A 27,309-nucleotide genomic window follows, 5' to 3' on the forward strand; every position below is an offset into this window, starting at 1 on the left:
TCTGGTGTGGTTTGGGTTATTTGGGGTGCTGTCCGATTTAGTTGGGGTGCGCGGTCCATTGGAAGTTATGGTTATGGTGAAAACTAGGGTTTGGGATGTTTGTGGGTGGTGTGGTGCTGGTGATGTGGGGTGAACCTGGCTCCCAGGTGGGAAGAGTGCTAGGGTTTATGGGGGTGTGCTGAGGAGTTGGAGGTGTTAGGCTGAGGTGTATGGCTGGGTAGTGAGGTCACGGGACCTTGTGGTGGGAGGGTTAGGGTTAGGGGTCCATCATTAAATAGGCCCCTTTGTGGGGGTGTGGCCGGGGTCCACTTGGGCGCCGTCTGGTTTAGTTGGGGTGTGAGGTCCTTTTGGATGTTACGATCGGGTTGGGGTGGTAGGGTTGAGGAGGGTCCGCTGGGTGGTGGGAGGTATAACTGGTGGTGTGGGGTGAGTTTGGCTCCCTGGCGAGAAGAGGATCTGTGTTTATCGGATGTGAAGATGTTAGATTTCAAGGCAGGGCTATGTGCTGGGGATGCATTCTACCTCATGGGGGCAAGCTGGGAGGTTGGGGCGAGTGCTCTGTCTGGATTAAACTGGTCGTTACAAGTCTATTCTTTCTAGTGGTTATCCCTTGTAGAGTTATAATTTCTCACGTTATCCCTTATTATTTGGGGAATTAGTTTCTGTTCTGCAGCCTAGTTGTTAGGCTCTATTTCCCAAGAAGGACGTACCTTTCCTATTTAATGGTCACCTGTCTTAATTTTGTTTCAGGATGGGTGACTGAAGGGGATCCTCCTCTTCCTCCCTCCTCTAATTTTCTCAATGTTTTTAATTATTGGGTGTAGTGTTGGACCTCCAGTTGGTCTATTTTATATTGTTGGCCTAGCTTTTTAGGCCTCGTTTAGGCTGTTTGGGGAATACGTCTGTAGTCTTTCAATCCATCTCCTCTCTGCTCTTTTTCTTGAGGTTTCACTAGTTTATGTTGGTTTCCAGGCCCAGGATTGCTAAGGAATACACTCCATGCTCCAGGAAGTGCCTGCTAACTGGTCTGTTTTGGTTTCCTCTTGTGATATTACTGAGGTGTCCTGTGAGTCTGGTTCTCAAGCTGTTGCCCATCTCCCTTATGTATATAATATGGCATTGTTTATACTGGATTGCATATACAACATTCTTTTGTTTTCAAGTTATCCTCTGCTGCAGGTGGTCCCAGTTCTGGGGCTGGAGGTTGTATTGTAAGTCTTGGCGGAAGAGGATGTGGTGGTCTCCTTGGTGAGCGTCGAGCTCATGAAGCTGGTCTTTCAACAACTGTTTGTTGCTGTCTTTAAGTTTCTGGTGTGTAGGATTCCGTGGTGGCGACACAACCTTCACCTCCAGAATTATTCTCTGAAACTTGAGTACCTTCTTTTGTAGCAAGGCAAGGCAAGTTTTTGACAAGAACAGGCCATTCGGCCCAACAAAGCTTGCCAAATTCCTATTCATATCGTGTGTTGAAGTAACTATCGAGTTTAGATTTGAAAGTCTCTAAGGTACGACTCTCAACTACACAACTTTGTTCCTTGTGTTTACAACTCACTGTATAAAGAAATGCTTCCTGACGTTAGTCTGAAATCTCCCCTTAACCAGCCTCCACCTATGGCCATGTGTCCTTGATGATGGGTTCATTTTGAAATAGCAGCTGGTATCCACCTTATTTATACCTTTAGTGATTTTCAACATTTCTATCATGTTTCCTCTCATTCTATGTCTACCTAGGCTAAAAAGGTTTAATTCTTTCAACCTCTCGTCATAGCTCATACCCTGCGGATCTGGAATGAGTCTCATCTCTGGACTCTCTCCAGTGCCTTCACATCCCTCACACAATATGGAGACCAAAACTACACACAGTACTCAAGGTGTGGCCTCACAAGTGTATTATGCAGCTTAAGGAGAACATCTCTTGGCTTTGAACTCCACTGAGCGCGTGATATACCCCGACATTCTATTAGCCTTCCTAATCACTTCTGTGCATTGTCTAGATGATGATAGTGATGAGTCTACCAGGATGCCCAAATCCTTCTCAGACAGTGCACTGTCTAACTCAACACCACCCATTGTATATTTATATCTAATATTTCCACTTCCTGTGTGTAATACTTTCCTCTTACATTAAATTTCATCTGCATTCATCTGCCCACATCTGGATTTTGTTTAGATCTAACTGTATCGATTCTGTAGTCTGAATATAATCAGCCCATCTCCCTAATTTTGTGTCATTGGCAAACTTTACTAGTTTATTTGTTATGTGCTTATCCAATCATTAATGTAAATGAAAAACAACAGCAATCCCAAAACTGATCCCGGCAGAACCCCAGTTTCATCTAGGTGTGAAAATGATCCTCTCACCATAACTCGTCATTTTCTGTTTTTGAGCTAATTCTGCACTCATTCACACACCTTACCCAGAGTCCCTGCCTCCTGTGGTTTGATCATTCACCTCTCATGGGGAAACTTGTCTAAAGCATTCAGAAAGTCCAAGTAAACAAAGTCAATCACCCTATTGTTATAAATTTTAGTTGCCTGTTCATAGATCTCCAGCCTCCACCATGGTTTCCCCTTTCTGAACCCATGCTGGCTCTCTGCGAACATGCCTGTTCTGATCAGCCGCTTTTCAATCTAATTCTTTATTACCTTGCCTGCGATAAATGTTAAGCCTACTAGTCTATAGTTATCACGGTCAGTGCGGTTATATACTGGGACAGTGTATGTATGTTAGCTTATTTCCAATCTTTTGGGATTTCACCAGTCTTCAGTGACCTTTGAACAATACATGTTAGGGGTTTGTATATATAAATCACAGACCTCTTTTAATACCCTTGGATATATGTTGTCTGGCATTGGAGATTTATTATCTTTCAGCCTTTTCAGCTGAAGCAGGATTTAACTTTCTAAGATCTCCAAGTTACTTAAAACAATCTTATTTTTCTCTACTCTTACCGACATACAGTATTCCTAACATCTTTGCAGGTGGATATGAGTAAACAGTATCCGGTATGTCCTTCTCTGCATAACTTAACAACCACTTATTCCGAATATTGTACTCTTAACTCCCGACTTGACTTTTTTGTATTCCTTATATAGCTGTATTTTCTTCAATAATTTTTATGTGTTTTATATACCCGGCATATGTTGTGAAATCGATTGTGATATGGCAGCACTTTGCAATACATAATAATAAACCATTATTATTGCAAATTACAGTAAGTAATTAAATAAGTACTGCAAGACTGTAGAAAGTAATGAGGTAGTGTTCATGGGTTTATTTGTCCCTTCAGAAATGTGAGGGCTGAGGGGAAGGAGCTGTCCTGACTGCTGGGTGGCAGCCTGCAGGACTCCCGGGACCCTGCCCGCCCTTTCCCAGTTCAGCGTCACCGGCCGACGTCGGGCCCTCAGGGCAGGGGGCGGAGCGACAGACGTCACCCTCCGCCAAATGTGACGTCACCGCACGGCGGCCGGGCGCATGCGCAGTGGGTAGGAGCGGTGAAGATGGGCGGCCTGGGTGTCGGTGTCGCGGCCTTGTTGTGTTTTGGCGCTGCGGCGGCGGCGCACGATTCTGGTAAGGCTGCTGTTCCTGGACTTTTCACGGACAGAGATGCCAGGGGTTGGTGCCGACCCCTGGGTGAGCGGGCGGCCAGCCAGCAGTCGTGGCTTTACCTGCCGGCGCCTACCCCACTGCAGCCGGCCCGGCCCAGCTGCTACATCCTGCTGCCCGTATTCACCTCCATTCGGGGCCCCAAGCCCTCCTCCCGGGGTTCACCTGCGAATCTGCTGGGCTCGTCTTGTTGTATCCGGCGCGCCCCTTCTCTGAATCGGGGAGACCCAGTGTAAATGGGGACACTGCTTGGTCGAGCACCTCCGCTCCATCCACCGAAAAGCGGCATTCCCCGGTGGCCAAACATTTTAACTGCTGCCACGGCCTCGATGAGGCCACTCTCGGGGTGGAGAAGCAAGACCTTATATTTCCTCCTTCCGGTATTTTTTTTCCTCTTTTCACCTCCCCCTTTTCTCTTCTATTCCCCACTCCAGACTCTTCTCCTCACCTGCCTATCACTCCCTCTTGGTGTACCTCCTTCCCTTCCTCCCATTATTGGCCCAAAACGTCAAATGTTTATTCATATCCATAAATGCGACCTGACCTGCAGAGTTTCTCCAGTATTTTGTGCGTGTTGCAGAAGTGGTGGTACATATTAGTAGGTAAGGGAAGAAGGTCCTTAAAAGAGAATACAGGGAGTTGGGTAGAAAGCTGCATGGTCGCCGTGCCATGTACCAGTGGCGGCAAGGATGAGTTGATTTGTTAGATGAATGTATGGCTGAGGAATTGATGTAGTGGGCAGGGTCTCAGATTTGAGGCATTGCGATCTTTTCTGGAGAAGGTGTGGCCTGTACAAAAAGGATCGGTTATGTCTGAACTTAAGGGGAACCAATACCCTTGTAAACAACAGGAATTCTGCAGATGCTGGAAATTCAAGCAACACACATCAAAGTTGCTGGTGAACGCAGCAGGTCAGGCAGCATCTGTAGGAAGAGGTGCAGTCGACGTTTCAGGCCGAGACCCTTTGTCAGGACCCTTGTAGCAGGTTTACTAGAGTTGTTGAAGAGGGTTTAAGCAAATTTGGCAGGGGGATGGGAACTGGTTGGGAACCCAAGAAAGGGAGTTTGTGGAGTCCCTCCGAGATGGATTCTTAGAACAACTTGTACTGGAGCCTGCCAGAGAGAACGCAATTCTAGATTTAGTGTTGTGCAATGAACCGGATTTGATCAGGGACCTCGAGGTAAAGGAGCCATTAGGAGGTAGTGACCATAATATGATAAGTTTTAATCTACAATTTGAGAAGGAGAAGGGAAACTCGGAAGTATCAGTATTACAGTTGAACAAAGGGAACTATGGTGCTATGAGGGAGAAGCTGGCCAAAGTTCAATGGAACAATACCCTAGCAGCGATGACAGTGGAACAGCAATGGCAAGTGTTTCTGGGAATAATGCGGAAGGTGCAGGATCAGTTCGTTCCAAAGAGGAAGAAAGATCCTAAGGGAAGTAAGGGGAGACCGTGGCTGACAAGGGAAGTAATGGACAGTATAAAAATAAAAGAGAAGTATAACATAGCAAAGATGAGTGGGAAGCCGGAGGATTGGGACACTTTTAAAGAGCAACAGAAGGTAACTAAAAAGGCAGTACATGGAGAAAAAATGAGGTACGAAGGTAAACTAGCCAAGAATATAAAGGAGGATAGTAAAAGATTCTTTAGGTATGTGAAAAGGAAAAAAATAGTTAAGACCAAAATTGGGCCCTTGAAGACAGAAGCAGGTGAATTTATTATGGAGAACAAGGAAATGGCAGACGAGTTGAACAGGTACTTTGGATCTGTCTTCATTAGGGAAGACACGAACAATCTCCCAGATATAATAGTGGCCAAAGGACCTAGGGTAATGGATGAACTGAAGGAAATTTATATTAGGCAGGAAATGGTGTTGGACAGACTGTTGGGTCTGAAGGCTGATAAGTCCCCGGGACCTGATGGTCTGCATCCCAGGATACTTAAGGAGGTGACTTTAGAAATCGTGGATGCATTGGTGATCATTGGTAATCAAGAGAGAAAACAGGGAATTATAGACCGGTTAGCCTGACGTAGGTGGTGGGAGAGATGCTGGAGTCAATTATAAAAGATGAAATTACGACACATCTGGATAGCAGAAACAGGATTGGTCCGAGTCAGCATGGATTTACGAAGGGGAAATCGTGCTTGACTAATCTTCTGGAATTTTTTGAGGATGTAACTATGAAAATGGACAAGGGAAAGCCAATGGATGTAGTGTACCTGGACTTTCAGAAAGCCTTTAATAAAGTTCCACATAGGAGATTAGTGGGCAAAATTAGGGCACATGGTATTGGGGGCAGAGTACTGACATGGATTGAAAATTGGCTGGCTGACAGAAAACAAAGAGTAGTGATTAATGGGTCCCTTTCGGAATGGCAGGCGGTGACCAGTGGGGTACCGCAGGGTTCAGTGCTGGGACAGCAGCTGTTTACAATATATATTAATGATTTAGATGAGGGAATTAAAAGTAACATTAGCAAATTTGCCGATGTTACAAAGCTGGGTGGCAGTGTGAAATGTGAGGAGGATGTTATGAGAATGCAGGGTGACTGGGACAGGCTGGGTGAGTGGGCAGATGCATGGCAGAAGCAGTTTAATGTGGATAAATGTGAGGTTATCCACTTTGGTGATAAGAACTGGAAAGCAGATTATTATCTGAATGGAGTCAAGTTAGGAAAAGGGGAAGCACAACAAGATTTAGGTGTTCTTGTGCATCAGTCACTGAAAGCAAGCATGCAAGTACAGCAGGCAGTGAAGAACGCTAATGGCATGCTGGCCTTCATAACAAGAGGAATTGAGTATAAGAGCAAAGAGGTCCTTCTGCAGCCGTACAGGGCCCTGGTGAGACCACACCTGGAGTGCTGTGTGCAGTTTTGGTCTCCAAATTTGAGAAAGGACATTCTTGCTATTGAGGGAGTGCAGTGTAGGTTCACAAGGTTAACTCCCGGGATGGCAGGACTGTCATATGTCGAAAGATTGGAGCGACTGGGCTTGTATACTCTGGAATTTAGAAGGCTGAGAGGGGATCTTATTGAAACATATAAGATTATTAAGGGATTGGTCACGCTGGAGGCAGGAAGAATGTTCCCGCTGATGGGTGAGTCCAGAACCAGGGGCCACCGTTTAGGAATAAGGGGTAGGCCATTTAGAACGGAGTTGAGGAAAAACTTTTTCACCCAGAGAGTGGTGGATATATGGAATGCTCTGCCCCAGAAGGCTGTGGAGGCCAAGTCTCTGGATGCTTTCAAGAAAGAGATGGATAGAGCTCTTAAAGATAGCGGAATCAAAGGTTATGGGGATAAGGCAGGAACTGGATACAGATTGTGGATGATCAGCCATGATCACAGTGAATGGCGGTGCTGGCACGAAGGGCCGAATGGCCTACTGCACCTATTGTCTATTGTCTATTGGTTGCTATACAAGTAGATGCCGTGTTTAGTGAGATTGTGAGGAAAGACAGGCTGATGATGGGGCAAAATTGCAGTCAGTGGAATGAGTTGAATTGTAACATGGGTGCAAAATTGAAAAGGATGATGAATGTAGGACTGAAGGTGTTATTTGAATGAACATGGTATATGAAATTATGTGGATTATCTTGTTGCACAAGATTGGCAGGAATGAAGTTATGGGCATTGGTGAGTCATGGCTGACAGAAGATCTTAACATCCAAGGGTGCACATTGTATCTAAAGGACATGCAGATAGGCGGAGGGGTTGGGGTGGCTCTGGTGGTAAAAAATGAAATGGGGTGGGAATCGGTGACAGGATCGGAGGATGCAGAAACCTTGTGGGTAGAGTTAAGAAACTGCAAGGGTAAAAAGAAGATTGGAAAGATTATAAAACAAGCAGCAATCAACAGAAAAAACATTAAGGAGAGAAAATATGAAGCTAAGCTAGCCAGTAATATGAAAGAGGATACCAAAGCTTTTTACAGATTTGTAAAATGAGTAAAAGAGAGGTGAGAGTTGATATCAGACCGCTGAAAAATGACACTGGAGAGGTAGGAATGGAGGACAAAGAAATGGAGGATGAACTTCAGTATTTTTCATCAGTGTTTACTGTGGAGTGAAGTTGCAGTGCTCCAGAAATTCAAGGGTGTTGGGGTAGAAGTGAGTGTAGTTGCTGCACAAAGGAGAAGTTGAAAAGTCTGAAGGTAGGTGAGTCACCTGGGCCAGGTGGATTATACCCCAAGCTTCTGAAAGTGTGGCTGAAGAGATTGCGGAGACATTAGTATTGATCTTTCAAGAATAACTAGATTCTGGAATAGTTGCAGAGGATTGGAAAATTGCAAATGGCAGTCCACTCTAAGAAGGGAGGGAGATAGGAAAAGATAGAAGTTGGGAAGATTTTAGAGGCCGTCATTAAGAATGAGATTTTGGGGTTCCTGGAGGCACATGATAAAATAGGCATGGTTTTCTTAAGGATAAATCTTGCCTGACAAGATCTGTTGTAATTCTTTGGTGAAATAACAAGCAGGGTAGACAAAGAATAGTCAGTGGATGTTGTGTACTTGGATTTTCAGAAGGCCTTTAACAAGTGACGCTGCTTGACAAGGTAAGAGTTGATGGTATTATAGGAAAGATATTAGAATGAATAGAAGATTGGCTGATTGGCAGGATGCAAAGTGAGAATAAAGGGTGTCTTTACTGGTTGGCTGCTGATGACTAATAGTGTTCCACTGCGGTTGTTGGGACTGCTTTTCTAGCTCTATGTGATGACAGAATTGATGGCTTTGTGGCCAAGTTTGTGGGCAATATGACTTTAGGTTGGGGGTGGTGGTGCATGGAATCCTCAGAAGGACCTAGACTGGGAGAATGTGGCGGAAGGTGTACAATGTACTGAAGTGTATGGGTAAAAGGAATAAAGGTGAAGATTATTTTCTAAACTGGGAGGAAATTCAAAAATCAGATGTGCAAAGGGTCTTGGGAATCATGCAAGATTCCCTAAAGGTTGAGTTGGTGGGAATAAGGGTGAATGCAATGTTATCATTCATTTTGAGAGGAGTAGAATATAGGGGTAAGGATGTACTGTTGTGGCTTTATAAGGCATCGGTCAGATGACACTTGCAGTATTGTAAGCAGTTTTGGGCCCCTTATCTCAGAAAAGATGTACTGGCATTGCAGAGGGTCCAGAGGAAGCTCGCGAGAATGATTCCAGGAGTTAAAGGGTTAACATATGAGGAGTGTTTGAGGTTCTGGGCCTCTACTTGATGGAGTTTAAGAAGAGTGAGGGGGATCTCATTGAAACTTTTCAAATATTGAAAGGCCTAGACAGAGTAGATGTGGGGAGGATGTTTCCTATAATGGGGGAGTCTCAGACCAGAGGGCACAGCCTCAGAATAAAAGGACGTCCGTTTAGAACAGAGATGAGGAATTTCTTTAGCCAGTGGGTGGTGAATCTGGAGACCAAGTCATTGAGTATATTTAAAGTGAAGGTTGATAGGTTCCTGATTAGTCAGTGTCAAAGGTTATGGGGAGGAGGCAGGAGAATGGAGTTGAGGGAATGATAATTCAGCACGATGGAATAAGGGAATAGACTTGATGGGCTGATGGCTTAATTCTGCCCCTATGTCTTATTATCAGATCTGCATCTTAGACTCTGTCATTGTCTACAGCTCAGAAACTGGCCCTTCTTCCCACCCTATCCACCGTACTATATTAATATCATATACTTGCATTTGGTTTCGACGAATATTCTGCCTCCCACCTCTGCAGGCAATGCCTCCTAGCCTTCAACATCCTCCCTGTGAACCATTTGTGCTTCCTGTGTAAAGAAACTATAACTGGGGTTGAGGAGGTGATTCTGCTTTCAAATGACCTTGCCTAGTGTTGTGAGATTAACTACAGAAACACTGGCCCAAGTGAAGGATCTGACACCCGCTGCTGATCTCATATGCCACCACATATGCACCCATCCCGCTGCCCTTTATCATGATGTAACATGGCTGGGTTTGGTATCTACTCTAACAATAAGAATAACTCTCGACCACACGATCTACCTTGCTAGGATCTTTCACTTTATTGTTTACCTGCACTGTACTCATTGACTAACTCTTTTCTAACTCAATGCACTGTGTAATAATATGTACAAGCAGTATACCGGATGAGTTTTTCGCTGACTCTTGGTATGTGACAATAATAAACCCTATAATAGTAATAATTTTTTTCTGATTCTGTTCCTGCAGCTTTGAGTCAATTTGTCAATTTTATCAACTTTGCTACCAAGTTCCACCTTGCCTTCAAATTCCCTTGGACTATTTTTGACTACTCTCTCCCCTTTATTTATACCTTTCTCTCTTTTCTGAGAAGACAGACTATCCATTGGCATTTATTACGACCTCACTGACTCCAACAGTTACCTAGAATACATATTTTTCCAGCTTGTCTTTTATAAGAAACCCGTTTCTTTCCCTCAGATTCTGTCATCTGTTGTCAAGGCGAGGCTTTCCACTCCAGGACATTGAAGATTACCTCCTTTATCAGAAAATGGGTTTTTCCCAGCACTCTGATTGTTGGAGTCCTTGCAGACACCTCTGTACTCGCACTCCTGATCTTACCCCACCTTCCTGAGAAAGAACAGGGATTGAATTTCCCTGGTACTTGCCTTTCACTACGTCAGCCTATCAATCTCACCCTCCACCCCACCGATCCCTCCCTCTATTTCTCTCTGCCCCTTCTCAACCCCCACCTCTCATCATCAACTCACAAGGGAACTTAGGGATTAAATGGCAATATTTATCTTTTCCACAGAAAGGGTCCTCCTTCGAGAAGTCCAAGCTCTGACACTATACAGCGGACGATATACAAATGGCCGGAGAGCTAGCCCGGTGCCCCAGCTGCACTGTGTTGGCGGCACAGCTGGCTGCAATTCCTTTATTCCGCAGGTTGTGCAGTGTTATAATAAAGGCTGGGATGGCTATGATGTGCAGGTGGGTAAATGAGTGGTATATACACACTTTGAACTATAACAGGAGACAGAATTGCCTGCTGCTACAAAAATTTAGAGTATTAAGATGCTGGAGGAACCTAGCAGATCTGGCACAGATGAAGGATCTCGACTTGAGACTGTAGCCAGCACCTCTTCCCCAGGGCACCACTGCTGAATACAAGAGGACATGGCTTTAAGGTAAGGGGTGGGAAGTTCAAGGGGGATACTAGAGGAAGGTTTTTTTACTCAGAGACTGGTTGGTGCGTGGAATGCACTGCCTGAGTCAGTGGTGGAGGCAGATACGCTAGTGAAGTTTAAGAGACTACTAGACAGGTATATGGAGGAATTTAAGGTCGGGGCTTATATGGGAGGCAGGGTTTGAGGGTCAGCACAACATTGTGGGCCGAAAGGCCTGTACTGTGCTGTACTATTCTATGTTCTATAAGATGTTGCCGTTTTGTTTCCCTCCCTCCTGCTGAGTTCCTCCAGTGTCTTGCTTGTTACTGCAACTATTTCAGTGTAGTTTTTGAACCACTTGTTCTGAATATAGTAACCAAGCTACAGTTGTTCCTATAATATTTTGATCATGTCGAAGTAAAAAAATTATTGTGCAGTTTCTTAGTTTAGAAAAGGTTTTTCAGAAATTTAAATTAATTTAAGTTGAGAAGTAGAGAAATCTATTAGAAATCTTCAATAGCAAGGAATAGATGCGTCCTCATTTGAGAAGATCTGCGAGAACAATGGTTCTGTGGCTGACCTTATACTGCTGAAGAATCCACAAGTGGAGGTTTTAATTATTTATTTGTATGTATTTAAAAAAACCTAATTCTGTTTCTCCCTTTCCTACACAGTGGGAATGCAAGGCAGATATGGACATTGCTTACCGATTTGGAGCAGTTACAGTCAGTTGTGAAGGTTACAACTTCCCGGAAGATCCTTACATTTTGAGGGGATCTTGTGGTTTGGAATATGTTTTAGATCTTACTGAGGAAGGTCTTCATAGACCAAAAGCAAATTCTGGATTCAGTCATCAGTCGTCTAAGTATGAAAATCCCACGATTTTCAGCAATTCATCCAATATTATAGTTATGCTTTTACTATTTGGCCTTGCCTATTTGATGTATATGACATGTTTGAGAATCCAACGGAATGGCAGTGAGTCTCGCCCACAATGTGATGAAGATCTTCACAGCACGGCAGGTCCTTCAGCATGGCCCCCACCTCCTGGCTTTAAACCAGCCTACACAGGTGAGTCTATTAGCATTCTTCAGTAAGATGCGATGAGGTGTACCAAGTAATGATGGTTTTATCGTGTAAAATTGAGTAAGAGCATAAGAGATGGGAGCAGGAGTAGGTCACCTGGCCCATCAATCCTGCTTCGCCATTCAATAAGATCATGGCTGATCTGACCATGGACTCAACTCCACTTACCTGCCTTTTCCCCATAACCCTTAATTCTCCTCCTATGCAAAAATCTATCCAACCTTGTTAATATATTTACTGGCGCTCCAATACCTCATTGGGCAAGCAATTCCACAAATTCACCACTCTTTGGGAAAAGCAGTTCCTCCTCATCTCCATCCTAAATTTACTTTCCAATACTGTCTGATGAATCAAGTCTTTCATTACTCATCCCTTTCCTTATACTATTTTTTGTTTCTTTTTCTAGTTCTTTGATTTGCATCCTGCGATAGATTTTGTTTGCACCCCTCCGTAGGGTATTGCTATTTAATGACGGCTTAAACTTAATGTCTCCTAAACTGTTCCTTTTGTGATGATCAAGCATGTATACTTTCAACTATTGATCTTCATCTAAGAAATTTTTTCTTCTGTGTTTAATTAAAACTCTTCATAATTTTGATCTCTATTGATGTGCATTATGACTTTGCCAACATCGAGGAAATTTCTATCCTACAACACCTCAGGTACCCTTTTTCTACAGCCAGTTTTCTGTAATTTACTATTGACCACTGGGAGTCCATGTGATAAATCAAATAATGAATTATTATAGAATTTATAGCTGAGCTTGGAGCGTTTTCCAGAACCTGCCACTTTATTGATATGTACTTTTACAAAATATTTCCAGAGCTGAACATAATTATCTTGGTATAATCTAACTAGTGTTTTATTGAGTTGCAACATCACCTTGCGACTCTTAACTCAATCCACCAACAGCCTGCACTATCCACAACTGTACTAACCTTTGTGCCATTTGTAAACATAGTAACCCATCCCCCCACTTCCTCCTCGAAGTCCATAAGACATAGCAGCAGGATTAGGCTATTTGGCCTATAAAGTCTGCTCCGCCATTCAATCATGGCTGGTTCTTTTTTTCCCCTCCTCAGCCCTACACCCTAGTCTTCTCCCCGTAATCTTTGATGCCATGGCCAATCAAGAATCTATCAATCTCCACCTTGAACCCAACAACCTAGCCTCCACAGTTGCCTGTGGTAACAAATTCCCCAAATTCACCACCTTTGGCTGAAGAAATTTCTCTGCATCTTTGTTTGAAATGGATGCCCCTCTATTCTGAGGCTGTGCCCTCTTGTCCCAGACTCTCCCACCATGGGAAACATCCTTTCCACATCTACTCTGTCTCAGCCTTTCAACGTTTGAAACGCTTCAATGAGATCCTCACACTCATCCTTCTAAATTCCAGCGAGTACAGGCTCAAAGCCATAAAATGTTCCTCGGTGTTAACCCTTTCATTTTCAGAATCATCCTTGTGAACCTCCTCTGAACGCTCTCCATTGCTAGCACACCTTTTCTTAGATGAGGAGCCCAAAACTGTTCACAATATTCAAGGTAAGGCCTCAGCAGTGCCTATCAAGCCCCAGTATCACTTCCCTGCTGTTATATGATAGACCTCTTGAAATGAATGCTGATATTGCATTTGCCTTCTGCACCACTGACTCAACCTGCAAGTTATTCTTTATGGTGTTCTGCACAAGGACAAGCCCTTTTGCATCTCAGATTTTTGGATTTTCTCCCCATTTAGAAAATAATCTACACATTTATTTCTTCTACCAAAGTGCATGACCATGCATTTTCCAATATTGTATTTCAATTGTCCCTTTCTTGCCCATGCTTCTAATCTGTCTAAGTCCTTCTGCAGCCTTTCTGCTTCCTCAACAGTATCTGCCTCTCCACCAATCTTGGTATCACCTACAAACTTGGTAACAAAGTCACCTTATCCATCATCTAAATCAATGATATACACCATAAAAAGAAGCAAACCCAACACCGACCCCTGCAGAAATCCTCTAGTCACTGGCAGCTAACCAGAAAAGGGTCCTTTTATTTCCACTCGCTGCCTCCTACCAATCAGCCAATGCTCTAACCATGTTAGTAACACCATGAGCTCTTAACGTGGTAAGCATCCTCATTTGTGGCACCTTGTCAAAGGCCGCCTGAAAGTCCAAATATACAACATTCACTGCATTCCCACTATCTATCCTACTTTTAATCTCTTCGAAGAATTCTGATGGACATCAGGCAAGGTTTTCCCTTAAGGTAACCATACTGACTTTCTACTATCTTGTCCTGTGTCACCAAGTACTCCATGAACTCATCCTTAAGAATTGACTCCAACATCTTCCCAATCATTGAGGTCAGGCTAACTGGTCTATAATTTCCTTTCTATTGCCTCCTTCCTTTCTTAAAGAGTGGAATGACATTTGCAATTTTTCAGTCCTTTGGAACTATTGAAAGATCATTACTAATTTTGTTAAGCAGGAGGAGAGAGAGCAGCGCACCGCGCGTGCGCAGCTCTCCGGTGAAAAATGATATATCCGTTAAATAGGGGCCGTGGACAATTCTGATTTGATGGAGCCAGATGTGAAAGCACAGAGGAACATCTGGAGAAATTTCTGAAACGCCAGTTAGCTGCTGCTGTTACTGCGCAGTTGGGACTGAGACTGAGTTCGAATCGTTCAGACAGAGATGGCGCTCAGTACTCGGTGTCAGAGAGCTGATCGGAGGCTCAAAGTTTTCGGATGACTCAGAGTCGTACTGTGGTCGGCATGGCAGGAAGAGTTTTTCTTCCTTCTCCCGTCTGCATGAGATGTGGGACATTTGAGAGACTTTGAACTTTTTACTGTGCTCATGGGCTTCTTCATCAAGTTATGGTATTGTTGCACTGTTGTAACTATATGTTATAATTATGTGGTTTTGTTAGTTTTTTCAGTCTTGGTCTGTCCTGTGTTTTGTGATATCACACCGGAGGAAATATTGTATCATTTCTTGATGCATGTATTACTAAATGACAGTAAAAGAGGACTGCGTGTCTTCATAATCTAATGCCTTCACAAGCTCTACCTCTTTCAGAACCCTAGGGTGCAGTTCATCTGGTCATGAAGGGAGAAGATGAAATATGAAAGCAAGCTAGCAAATAATGTCAAACTGGATAGTAAAAGTTTTTTTAAAGTATGTTAAAAGGGAAATGAGAGTGGATATAGGACTGCTAGAAAATGAGGCAGGAGAAATAATGACGGGACAAGGAGATGGCTGATGAACTAAATGAGTATTTTGCATCAGTCTTCATTGTGGAAGGCACGAGCAGTATGCTTACATTGTAGTGTGTGAAGAAAGAGAAGTGGGTGCAGTTACTGTTACAAGACAGAAGGTGCTCAAAAAGCTGAAAGACCTAAAGGTGCTTAACTCACCCAGACCAGATGAGCTGCACCCTGGGTTTTGAAAGAGATAGCGTTAGAGATTTTGGTGGCACTAGAAATGATCTTTTAAAGATCATTGGACTCCGGCATGGTGCCAGAGGACTGAAAAATTGCAAATGCCACTCCACCCTAAGAAAGAGAGGCAAAAGAAAGAAAATTATAGACCAGTTACCCTGACCTGGTTTGGAAGATGTTAGTCAATTGTTAAGGATGGGGTTATGTAGTACTAGGTGACACAGGACAAGATAGGAGAAAGTCAGCATCGTTTCCATCAGGGAAAATCCTGCCTGACGAACCTGTTGAACTTTTTTGGAGATTACAAGTAGGATAGAAAAAGGGGATAAAGTTGTACATTTGGACTTTCAGAAGGCCTTTGACAAGATGCCACACATGAGGCTGCTTATCAAGTTAAGGGCCCATGGTATTATAGGAAAGTTACTGACACGGTTAGAGCATTGGCTGATTGATAGGAGGCAGCGAGTGGGAATAAAGGGATCCTTTTCTGGTTGGCTGCCAGTGACTAGTGGTGTTCCGCAGGGGTTGGTGTTGAGACCACTTCTTATGCTGTATATATATATTATTTAGATGATGGAATAGATGGCTTTGTTGCCAAGTTTGCAAATCATTCAAAGATTGGTGGAGGGGCAGGTGGTGTTGAGGAAAAAGGTAGGATGCAGAAGGACTTAGTCAGTTTAGGAGAACGGGCAAGAAATTGCCAAACGAAATACAATGTTGGAAAATGCATGGTTATGCACTTTGGTAGTAGAAATAAATGTGCGGACTATTTTGTAAATGGGGAGAAAATCCAGGAATCTGAGATGCAGAGGGTCTTGGGAGTCCTTGTACAGAACACTCTGAAAGTTAACTTGCAGGTTTAGTTGGTGGTGAGGAAGGCAAATGTCATGTTAGCATTCATTTCAAGAGGTCTGGAATACAAGAGCAAGGATGTGATGCTGAGGCTTTATAAGGCACTGGTAAGGCTTCACCTTGAGTATTGTGAACAGTTTTGGGCCCCTCATCTTATGCACCTTTAAGTCTTTCAGCTTTTTGAACATCATCTCCCTTGTAAATAGTAGCTGTACTCACTTCTCTCCCCTCACACATTAACACACTTGGGACACTGCTGGTGACTTCCACAGTGAATACTGATGCAAAATACTCATTTAGTTCATCTGCCATCTCCTTGTCCCCCATTATTTCTCTGGTCTCATTTTCTAGTGCTCCTATATCCACTCTTATCTCTTTTTTTATATACTTGAACAAGCTTTTTTATCCCCCTGATTTTGTTTGCCAGCTTGCTTTCATATTTCATCTTTTCCCTCTGAATGATTCTTTAAGTTCGTTTCTAGGTTTTTAAAAGCTTCTGAATCCTCTATCTTCCTGCTAAGTTTTGCTTTGTTGTATGCTCTCTCTTTTGCTTTTACATTAGCTTTGACTTCCCTTGTTGGCCACAGTTGTACTGTTTTGCTATTTGAGTATTTGTTGTTGGAATACATTTATCCTGCACCACCTTCATTTTTCCCAGAAACTCAAGCAATTGTTGCTTTGCTGTCATCCCTGCCAGCACCTCCTTCCAATTTACTTTGACCATCTCCTCTCTCATACCACTGTAATTTCCTTTACTCCACTGATATACTTCTATGTGAGACTTTACTTTCTCCCTATCAAATTTCAAGTTGAACACAATCATATTGTGATCACTGGCTCTTAAATGTTCCTTTACCTTAAGCTCCCTAATCGCCTCTGGTTCATTATGTAACACCCCATCTAGTATAGCTGATACCCTAGTAGGCTTAATGACAAGCTGCTCTAAAAAGCCATCTCATAGGTATTCAACAAATTCACTCTCTTGAGATCCGTTACCAAACTGATTTTCCCAATCGACCTCAATGTTAAAATCTCCCATTGACTATCATAACATTGCCCTTTTGACACACCTTTTCTATCTCCCATTGTAATCTGTAGTCAACATCCAGCTACTGTTTGGAGACCAATATATACAGTGGCATGCAAAAGTTTGGGCACCCCTAGTCAAAATTTCTGTTACTGTGAATAGCTAAATGAGTAAAAGATGACCTGATTTCCAAAGGGCATAAAGTTACAGATGACACATTTCTTTAATATTTTAAGCAAGAAAACTTTTTTATTTCCATCTTTTACAGTTTCAAAATAACAAAAAAGGAAAAGGGCCCGAAGCAAAAGTTTTGGCACCCTGCATGGTCAGTACTTAGTAACACCCCCTTTGGCAAGTATCACAGCTTGTAAACGCTTTCTTTAGCCAGCTAAGATTCTTGTTTGGGGGATTTTCGCCGATTCTCCCTTGCAAAAGGCTTCTAGTTCTGTGAGATTCTTGGGCATGCACTGCTCTTTTGAGGTCTCTCCACAGATTTTCGATAATGCTTAGGTCAGGGGACTGTGAGGGCCATGGCAAAACCTTCAGCTTGCGCCTCTTGATGTAGTCCATTGTGGATTTTGAGATGTGTTTAGGATCATTATCCCGTTGTAGAAGCTATCCTCTTTTCATCTTCAGCTTTTATACAGAGGGTGTGATGTTTGCTTCCAGAATTTGCTGGTATTTAATTGAATTTATTCTTCACTCTACCAGTGAAATGTTCCCCGTGCCACTGGCTGCAACACAAGCCCAAAGCATGATCGATCCACCCCCGTGCTTAACAGTTGGAGAGGTGTTCTGTTCATGAAATTCTGCACCCTTTTTTCTCCAAACATACAGCTCATTGCTGTCAAAAAGTTCTATTTTAACTTCATCAGTCCACAGGACTTGTTTTCCAAAATGCATCAGGCTTGTTTAGATGTTCCTTTAAAACTTCTGACGCTGAATTTTGTGGTGAGGACGCAGGGAAGGTTTTCTTCTGATGACTCTTCCATGAAGGTCATATTTGTGCAGGTGTCGCTGCACAGTAGAACAGTGCACCACCACTCCAGAGTCTGCTAAATCTCCCTGAAGGTCTTTTGCAGTCAAACGGGGGTTTTGATTTGCCTCTCTTGCAATCCTCGGGCAGTGAAGCGCAGAAGATTTAAAAGGACAGAAATCCTGCTTCGGGTTTAATTCAAAGAAGGAAGTCTGAGAATCGGAGCGGGAGTGCAGAGGAAGCCATTTCTGAATTTTTCGGGTTTTTTTTCCATTGGCGTTCAGAGAGGCAGGACTGCGCAGGCGTGTGACGTTGGGCAGTGAAGCGCGGAAGATTTAAAAGAAACAGAGCCTCATACAGCGGGCAGCGTAGTTTGCGGGTGGCGGAGTGAGCCGGGAGCAGAGTGAAGGCTTAAGGGCTTCAGCTCAATGGGTTTAGGTGGAAACGGGCGAGGCGAGGAAGGTTTAGTATTCATTTTTTGTTGTTATTTGAGGAGGGGGCAGTATGAGTGTGAGGGCAGTTTGTTGTTCTTGGTGCCGGATGTGGGAGGCCCTGGAGTCTCTAAGCCTCCCGGACGTCCACATCTGCGCCAGGTGCGCCGAGGTGCAGCTCCTAAGGGACTGCGTTAGGGAACTGGAGCTGCAGCTCGATGACCTTCATCTGGTCAGGGAGAGTGAGGGGTTGATAGAGAGGTGTTACAGGCAGGTGATCACACCGGGGCTACGGGAGGCAGACAAGTGGGTCACGGTTAGGAGGGGGAAGGGGAAGAGTCAGGTAATAGAGAGTACCCCGGTGGCTGTGCCCCTTGACAATAGGTACTCCTGTTTGAATACTGTTGGGGGGGGGACAGCTTACCCGGGGGAAGCGACAGTGGCCGTGCCTCCGGCACAGAGTCCGGCCCTGTAGCTCAGAAGGGTAGGGAAAGGAAGAGGAGGGCAGTTGTAATAGGAGACTCGATAGTAAGGGAGTCAGATAGGTGATTCTGTGGACGCAGTCCAGAGACCCAGATGGTAGTTTGCCTCCCTGGTGCCAGGGTTCAGGATATTTCTGATCGTGTCCAAGATATCCTGAAGTGGGAGGGTGAGGAGCCAGAGGTCGTGGTACATATAGGTACCAATGACATAGGTAGGAAAAGGGAAGAGGTCCTGAGAGGAGAACATAGGGAGTTAGGAAGGGACTTGAGAAAAAGGATCGCAAAGGTAGTAATCTCGGGATTACTGCCTGTGCCATGCGACAGTGAGAATAGGAATGCAATGAGGTGGAGGTTAAATGCGTGGCTGAGGGATTGGAGCAGGGGGCAGGGATTCAAGTTCTTGAATCATTGGGACCTCTATTGGCGCAGGCATGACCTGTACAAAAAGGACGGATTACACTTGAATCCTAGGGGGACCAATATCCTGGCAGGGAGATTTGCGAGGGCTACTGAGGTGACTTTAAATTAGAATGGTTGGGGAGAGGGAATCAAATTAAAGAGACTGGGAGAGAGGAGGTTAATTCACAACAGGGGGATGGGAACCAGTGCAGAGAGACAGAGGGGTATAAAATGAGGGTAGAAGCAAAAAGTAGTAAGATGAAAAGTAAAAGTGGCAGGCCGGCAAATCCAGGGCAAAAATCAAAAAGGACCACTTTTCAACATAATTGTATAAGGGCTAAGATTGTTGTAAATGCGAGCCTGAAGGCTTTGTGTGTCAATGCAAGGAGCATTCGTAACAAGGTGGATGAATTAAAAGTGCAGATTGTTATTAATGAATATGATATAGTTGGGATCACAGAGACATGGCTCCAGGGTGACCAGGGATGGGAGCTCAACATTCAGGGATATTCAATATTCAGGAGGGATAGACATGAAAGAAAAGGAGGTGGGGTAGCATTGCTGGTTAGAGAGGAGATTAACACAATAGAAAGGAAGGACATTAGCGAGGAGGATGTGGAATCGATATGGGTAGAGCTGCATAACACTAAGGGGCAGAAAACGCTGGTGGGAGTTGTGTACAGGCCACCTAACAGTAGTAGTGAGGTTGGGGATGGTATTAAACAGGAAATTAGAAATGTGTGCAATAAAGGAACAGCAATTATAATGGGTGACTTCAATTTACATATAGATTGGGTGAACCAAATTGGTAAGGGTGCTGAGGAAGAGGATTTCTTGGAATGTACGCGGGATGGTTTTTTGAACCAACATGTCGAGGAACCAGCTAGAGAGCAGGCTATGCTAGACTGGGTATTGAGCAATGAGGAAGGATTAACTAGCAATCTTGTCATGAGAGGCCCCTTGGGTAAGAGTGACCATAATATGGTGGAATTCTTCATTAAGATGGAGAGTGACATAGTTAATTCAGAAACAAAGGTTCTGAACTTAAAGAAGGGTAACTTTGAAGGTATGAGACGTGAATGAGCTAAGATAGACTGGCAAATGACACTTAAAGGGTTGACGGTGGATATGCAATGGCAAGCATTTGAAGATTGCATGGATGAACTACAACAATTGTTCATCCCAGTTTGGCAAAAGAATAAACCAGGGAAGGTAGTGCACCCGTGGCTGACGAGGGAAATTAGGGATAGTATCAATTCCAAAGAAGAAGCATACAAATTAGCCAGAAAAAGTGGCTCACCTGAGGACTGGGAGAAATTCAGAGTCCAGCAGAGGAGGACAAAGGGCTTAATTAGGAAAGGGAAAAAAGATTATGAGAGAAAACTGGCAGGAACATAAAAACTGACTGTAAAAGCTTTTATAGATATGTGAAAAGAAAAAGATTGGTTAAGACAAATGTAGGTCCCCTACAGACAGAAACAGGTGAATTGATTATGGGGAGCAAGGACATGGCAGACCAATCGAATAACTACTTTGGTTCTGTCTTCACTAAGGAGGACATAAATAATCTTCCGGAAATAGTAGGAGACAGAGGGTCCAATAAGATGGAGGAACTGAGGGAAATACATGTTAGTAGGGAAGTGGTGTTAGGTAAATTGAAGGGATTAAAGGCAGATAAATCCCCAGGGCCAGATGGCCTGCATCCCAGAGTGCTTAAGGAAGTAGCGTAAGAAATAGTGGATGCATTAGTGATAATTTTTCAAAACTCTTTAGATTCTGGACTAGTTCCTGAGGATTGGAGGGTGGCTAATGTAACCCCACTTTTTAAGAAAGGAGGGAGAAAGAAACCGGGGAATTATAGACCGGTTAGCCTGACATCGGTGATGGGGAAAATGCTAGTCAGTTATCAAAGATGTGATAACAGCACATTTGGAAAGTGGTGAAATCATCGGACAAAGTCAGCATGGATTTGTGAAAGGAAAATCATGTCTGACAAATCTCATAGAATTTTTTGAGGATGTAACTAGTAGAGTGGATAGGGGAGAACCAGTGGATGTGGTATATTTGGATTTTCAAAAGACTTTTGACAAGGTCCCACACAGGAGATTAGTGTGCAAACTTCAAGCACACGGTATTGGGGGTAAGGTATTGATGTGGATAGAGAATTGGTTGGCAGACAGGAAGCAAAGAGTGGGAATAAACGGGACCTTTTTAGAATGGCAGGCAGTGACTAGTGGGATACCGCAAGGCTCAGTGCTGGGACCCCAGTTGTTTACAATATATATTAATGACTTGGATGAGGGAATTAAATGCAGCATCTCCAAGTTTGCGGATGACACGAAGCTGGGCAGCAGTGTTAGCTGTGAGGAGGATGCTAAGAGGATGCAGGATGACTTGGATAGGTTAGGTGAGTGGGCAAATTCATGGCAGATGCAATTTAATGTGGATAAATGTGAGATTATCCACTTTGGTGGCAAAAAACAGGAAAACAGATTATTATCTGAATGGTGGCTGATTAGGAAAAGGGGAGGTGCAACGAGACCTGGGTGTCATTATACACCAGTCATTGAAAGTGGGCATGCAGGTTTTGCAGGCGGTGAAAAAGACGAATGGTATGCTGGCATTCATAGCAAGGGGATTCGAGTACAGGAGCAGGGGGGTACTACTGCAGTTGTACAAGGCCTTGGTGAGACCACACCTGGAGTATTGTGTGCAGTTTTGGTCCCCTAATCTGAGGAAAGACATCCTTGCTGTAGAGGGAGTACAAAGAAGGTTCACCAGATTGATTCCTGGGATGGCAGGTCTTTCATATGATGAAAGACTGTATCGACTAGGCTTATACTCGTTGGAATTTAGAAGATTGAGGGGGGATCTTATTGAAACATATAAAATCCTAGAGGGATTGGACGGGCTAGATGTAGGAAGATTGTTCCCGATGTTGGGGAAGTCCAGAACGAGGGGTCACAGTTTGAGGATAAAGGGGAAGCCTTTTAGGACCGAGATTAGGAAAAACTTCTTCACACAGAGAGTGGTGAATCTGTGGAATTCTCTGCCACAGGAAACAGTTGAGGCCAGTTCATTGGCTGTATTTAAGAGGGAGTTAGATATGGCCCTTGTGGCTAAAGGGATCAGGGGGTACGGAGGGAAGGCTGGTACAGGGTTCTGAGTTGGATTATCAGCCATGATCGTACTGAATGGTGGTGCCTGCTTGAAGGGCCGAATGGTCTACTCCTGCACCTATTTTCTATGTTTCTATCCTACGAGCAGTTCTCTGGGAGAGTTTTCTTGGTCTTCCAGACCTCAACTTGACCTCCACTGCCCCCGTTAACTGCCACTTCTTAATTACTTTGCGAACTGAGCAAACGGCTACCTGAAAACTCTTTGCTATCTTCTTATAGCCTTCTCCTGCTTTGTGGGCATCATTTATTTTAATTTTCAGAGTGCTCGGCAGCTGCTTAGAGTAGCCCATGGCCACTGATTGTTGGGACAAGGTTTGAGGAGTCAGGGTATTTATAAAGCTTTGTAATTTGCATCACCTGGCCTTTCCTAATGATGACTGTGAACAAGCCATAGCCCTAACAAGCTAATTAAGGTCTGAAACCTTGGTAAAAGTTATCTGAGAGCTCAAATCTTTTGGGGTGCCTAAACTTTTCAATGGTGCTCCTTTCCTTTTTTTCACTCTAAAATTGTACAAAACAAAAATAATACACTAATCTTGCTTAAAGTGTTGAAAAGAATGTTTCATCTTCAACTTTATGATTTTTGGAGATCAGTTCATCTTCTACTCACTTAACTATTCACAGTAACAGAAATTTTGACCGGGGTGCCCAAACTTTTGCTTGTGGCTGTAATTGCCAAGAAGGTCCTTTTACCCTTGCAGTTTCTTAACTCAACCCACAAGGATTCAACATCTTCTGATCCCATGTCACATCTTTCTGATGACTTGATGCCATTCTGTACCAGCAGAGCCACATCACTCCCTCTGCTTACCTTCCTATTCCTCCGATACAACGTGTAACCTTGGCCATTCAGCTCCCAACTACAACCATCCTTCAGCCATGATTCAGTGATGGCCACATCATCATACCCGACAATCTCTAAAAGTGCAACAAGATCATCCTCCTTTTTTCCTATACTCTTTTCATTGAAATATAATACTTTTGAGTACTGTATTTGCTACTTTTTTGATTCTACATCCCTTATGAACTGATAATTGTCCTGCTAGTTAGTATTTTGTCCTACCATCTGCCTGCCCTTCCTGACAGTCTTACCTGCACGCTATCTTTTCTTTTTGCCATATGTCCTATCCTGAGTCCTTTCACTCCAGTTTCCACCCCCTTGCCAAATTAGTTGAAGCCCTCCCCAATAATGCTAACAAGCCAAAATGTCATTTATAAAAATCACAAAGAGAAAGAGTCCCGGAACGCCATTGGTCACTGACTTCTAGGCAGAAGACCTTCCATCTACAACCACGCTCCGTGGCCAAGTCAGTTGTATTTATTTAGTGATACAGTGTGGAGGAGACCCTTCCAGCCCTTCAAACCGCACCACCCTAACACTACCCGACACCTCAGATTTAACCCGAACCTAATCACAGAAAAACTTACAATGATCAGTTAGCCGACCCAGTGCGTCTCTGGATGGTGGGAGGAAACTGGAATACCCATGCATTCCATGGGGCTATGTACAGAGACTCCTTACTGACAGTGCTGGGACTGAACTCTTAACACTGATTCCTTGAGCTGTTAACCACTACTCCACCATGGCGCCCATTTTGAATTCACATAGCTTGGTTTTCCTAGAGGCCTTCTGATTTTCTGTACGAGTCTGCCATGGGAAGTTTTGTCAAATGCTTTACTAAATCCATATATCCACTACTCTGTCTTCATTGATATGTTCTGTCATTTCCTCAAAGAAGTGAATTGAGATTGTGAGGCATGACCTGCCCCTCACATAGTTCGAAACAGAAAACAGAAAAAAATGAGAAAACGCTTGGAAACATTAAGCTGATCAATTTCAGCATTTTCTGCTTCTCATATTTCCAGCATCAGCAGTTCTCTCCCCCGCCCAATGTCTGGTCTTTTCAGAATATGGTGACCACAATGTGTACCCTGTAAGGCTGGATCAATACTTTCTGTAAAAGCTGAATCAGTTCCTGGGATAACTGCTCAGATCTTTCAATTGCTGTCCATTTGGTGCTGTTCACTGCAGTTGCAAACTCTGCTAATAATCTGGGTAACTCAAAATATGTACATGGTATCCATTGGTCACATTAAATGTTGTCATATCTATTCCCACCATCCACTCAAGGTGCAAGAATGGTGAATAGGGGAGTGAGGGGGCTTTGGAGGCAATGTAGAGAAGGAGAAAGCCAACTGCTGGAGTTGATTGAAATCCTACTACGTCTACTTCTCCTTCCCCACCTTACAATGCACATGTGTGCACTCACGTTGGAGAGAGGAGTGAGCAGTGGTGTTAATCAGTTCCAGGGTGCTTTTGTGGGTACTTTCTCCTGGTTTGATGCACTTTATTGAATGGTCTGTTCCGAATCCTTCATAATGTCGTCTAATAATCCCTTATGCAATTCCCAAGTTCTGAGAAGTGCAGTTTGCATTTGGAGGAAAGTTCAGAGGTTGATAATTTTATTGTTTGTGACGTGGTAAATATGATGTAATGAACTTCATAAATTTTTGATTCAGTTCTGTCTTTGTCTATATCATTTGAAAGTTTTATTTATTTTATTATTTTAAGTTTGCCAACCTGAAATCTGTATTTTTAAAATGATTTGCTCAGGTTTAGTTTAAATTTACAATGGAAATTGGGATCACTAATTGCTAGACATTTCTTGACTTTTCACTTAAGCTTAGGCTTAGGCTTAGAGCATATCCAATGTTGCTTCACTTTTTTTTTAATTCTCTTTATCTATTTTCAGGGGGCACAACAAACGATGGCTTTTACAGCAAGGCCAATCAGGGCTTTGGTGGGTATCAAGCAGACCGTAGCTCAGGACCAGGATTTTGGACTGGAGTGGGTGCTGGTGGTTTACTTGGGTACTTGTTTGGTAACAGAAGGTATGTCTTTGTAGTTCTAATATAGCAGGTTAGCACAGTTGTTAAAACAGCATCCTGTAATGTGATAATTTTACTTTTGTCATAGACTAAGTATTATTAGTTTAGAATATGGATTCAACTTAATCTTTATAAAGATACTGTTGTGAAGATGGGCTCTTCATTGGCACTTTAGATGGTAACTGGTTAAAACAATGAAAGTAGTGTCTGCAGCTGAAAGTTGAAAAGCTCAAACGAATAAAAAGAGGGGTAGCTGAAACGGAGCGGCCAGTGAGTGGGTGAGCTTTGAGGCTTTGGCTCAAGAGGTTTTGGCAGTTGGATTGTGCAGTCAAGTCAGTCAAGATTTGAATAGCTCAGACTTAGCAGAAAGCAGCTGATTGGGGAATCGAAAATTGAAATGCTCAAACAAATAAAAAGAGGGGTAGCTCAAGCAGGGCGGCCAGTGAAGGAGTGGAGCTTTGAGGCTTTGGCAAGAAGAGGCGGAGGATGAGCTTGCTCCCAGTGAGGTAAGGCCGGGTAAGTTTTTAAAATTAATTTAATTAAGTTAGGAGTAGGTAATGGAGGCAGCAGTTAGGGCAGTCCAGTGCTCTGTATGCAGTCTGTGGGAAGTCAGGGACAGCACAATTGTCCCTGATGACTACACCTGTAAAAGGTGCATCCAGCTGCAGCTCCTGACAAACCGAGTTAGGGAGCTGGAGCTGGATGAACTTCGGATCATTTGGGAGGCAGAGGCCGTAATAGATTGAGTTTCGGGGAGACAGTCACCCCTGAAAGTCAGGAGACAGGTAACTGGGTGACTGTCAGGAGAGGGAAGGGGAATAGACAGAAAGAGCAGAGCACTCTGTGGCCGTTCCCATCAACAATAAGTATACTGTTGGTGTGGACCACATACCAGGGACAATTGTAGTGGTTGCGTTTCTGACACCAAGACTGGACCCTCAGCTCAGAAGGGAAGGAGGGAAAAGAGGAGAGGAGTAGTGATAGGGGATTCGATAGTTAGGGGAGACAGATAAGAGGTTCTGTGGGAGAGATTGAGAATCCCGGATGTTCTGTTGCCTCCCTGGTGTCAGGGTCCACGATATCGCGGATCGAGTTCTCGGTATTCTCAGGAGAGAGGGTGAGCAGCCAGATGTTGTGGTCCACATGGGGACCAATGACATAGATAGGAGTAGGGATGAAGTACTGAAGAAGGAATATAGGAGTTAGGAAAGAAGTTAAAAAGCAGGACCTCAAGGGTGGTAATCTTGGGATTGCTGCCTGTGCCACGAGACAGAGAGGGTACGAACAGGAAGTTATGGTAGATGAATGCGTGGCTGAAGAGTTGGTACAGGGGGCAGGGGTTCAGATTTCTGGATCATTGGGATCTCTTCTGGGGAAGGTCTGACCTGTACAAAAAGGATGGGCTGCACCTGAACTGGAAAGGGACCAATATCCTGGTGGGCAGGTTTGCTGGAGCTGTTGGGGAGGGTTTAAACTAGTTTGGCGGGGGGTGGGAATCAGAATGTGAGTGCGGAGATTAGGGCAGAAGGACAAGGGCATGATGCTCTGTGTTCTGAGTTGGTGAGGAAGGACAGGCAGGGGACAAAACATAAATGTAGCTTGTCAGAGGGGTTGAAATGTGTCTGTTTCAACGCTAGGAGGTTAGGGATAAAGGGGATGAACTTAGAGCATGGATCAGTACGTGGAACTACGGTGTTGTGACCGTTACTGAAACTTGGCTGGAGGAAGGGCAAGATTTGCTGATGCAGGTACTGGGGTTTAGGTGTTTTAAAAGCAGTAGGAAGGGAGGTAGAAAAGTGGGCAGGGAGTAGCATTACTGGTCAGGGATAGTATCACGGCCATAGAAAGGG

At 43.8% G+C, this 27,309-nt stretch overlaps 1 protein-coding gene across 2 annotated transcripts in view; it reads left to right on the plus strand.

The window, feature by feature from the left end:
- The first annotated feature begins 3,457 nt into the window (after nucleotides 1-3,457).
- saraf (store-operated calcium entry-associated regulatory factor) overlaps nucleotides 3,458-27,309 on the plus strand; it is a 42,207-nt gene continuing 18,355 nt past the window's right edge. Inside the window, exons 1-4 of one of the 2 annotated variants that reach the window (XM_072250540.1) lie at nucleotides 3,458-3,571; nucleotides 10,359-10,537; nucleotides 11,388-11,784; nucleotides 25,324-25,462. In XM_072250540.1, coding sequence (XP_072106641.1) covers nucleotides 3,502-3,571; nucleotides 10,359-10,537; nucleotides 11,388-11,784; nucleotides 25,324-25,462 — 785 coding nt within the window. In that variant the 5' untranslated portion in view covers nucleotides 3,458-3,501. The remainder of the gene's footprint in view (nucleotides 3,572-10,358; nucleotides 10,538-11,387; nucleotides 11,785-25,323; nucleotides 25,463-27,309) is intronic. The other variant, XM_072250541.1, reaches the window with a different exon arrangement.

This window comes from Mobula birostris, unplaced genomic scaffold (assembly GCF_030028105.1).
Source record: "Mobula birostris isolate sMobBir1 unplaced genomic scaffold, sMobBir1.hap1 scaffold_392, whole genome shotgun sequence".
In the NCBI taxonomy this organism is placed as follows: Eukaryota; Metazoa; Chordata; class Chondrichthyes; order Myliobatiformes; family Myliobatidae; genus Mobula; species Mobula birostris.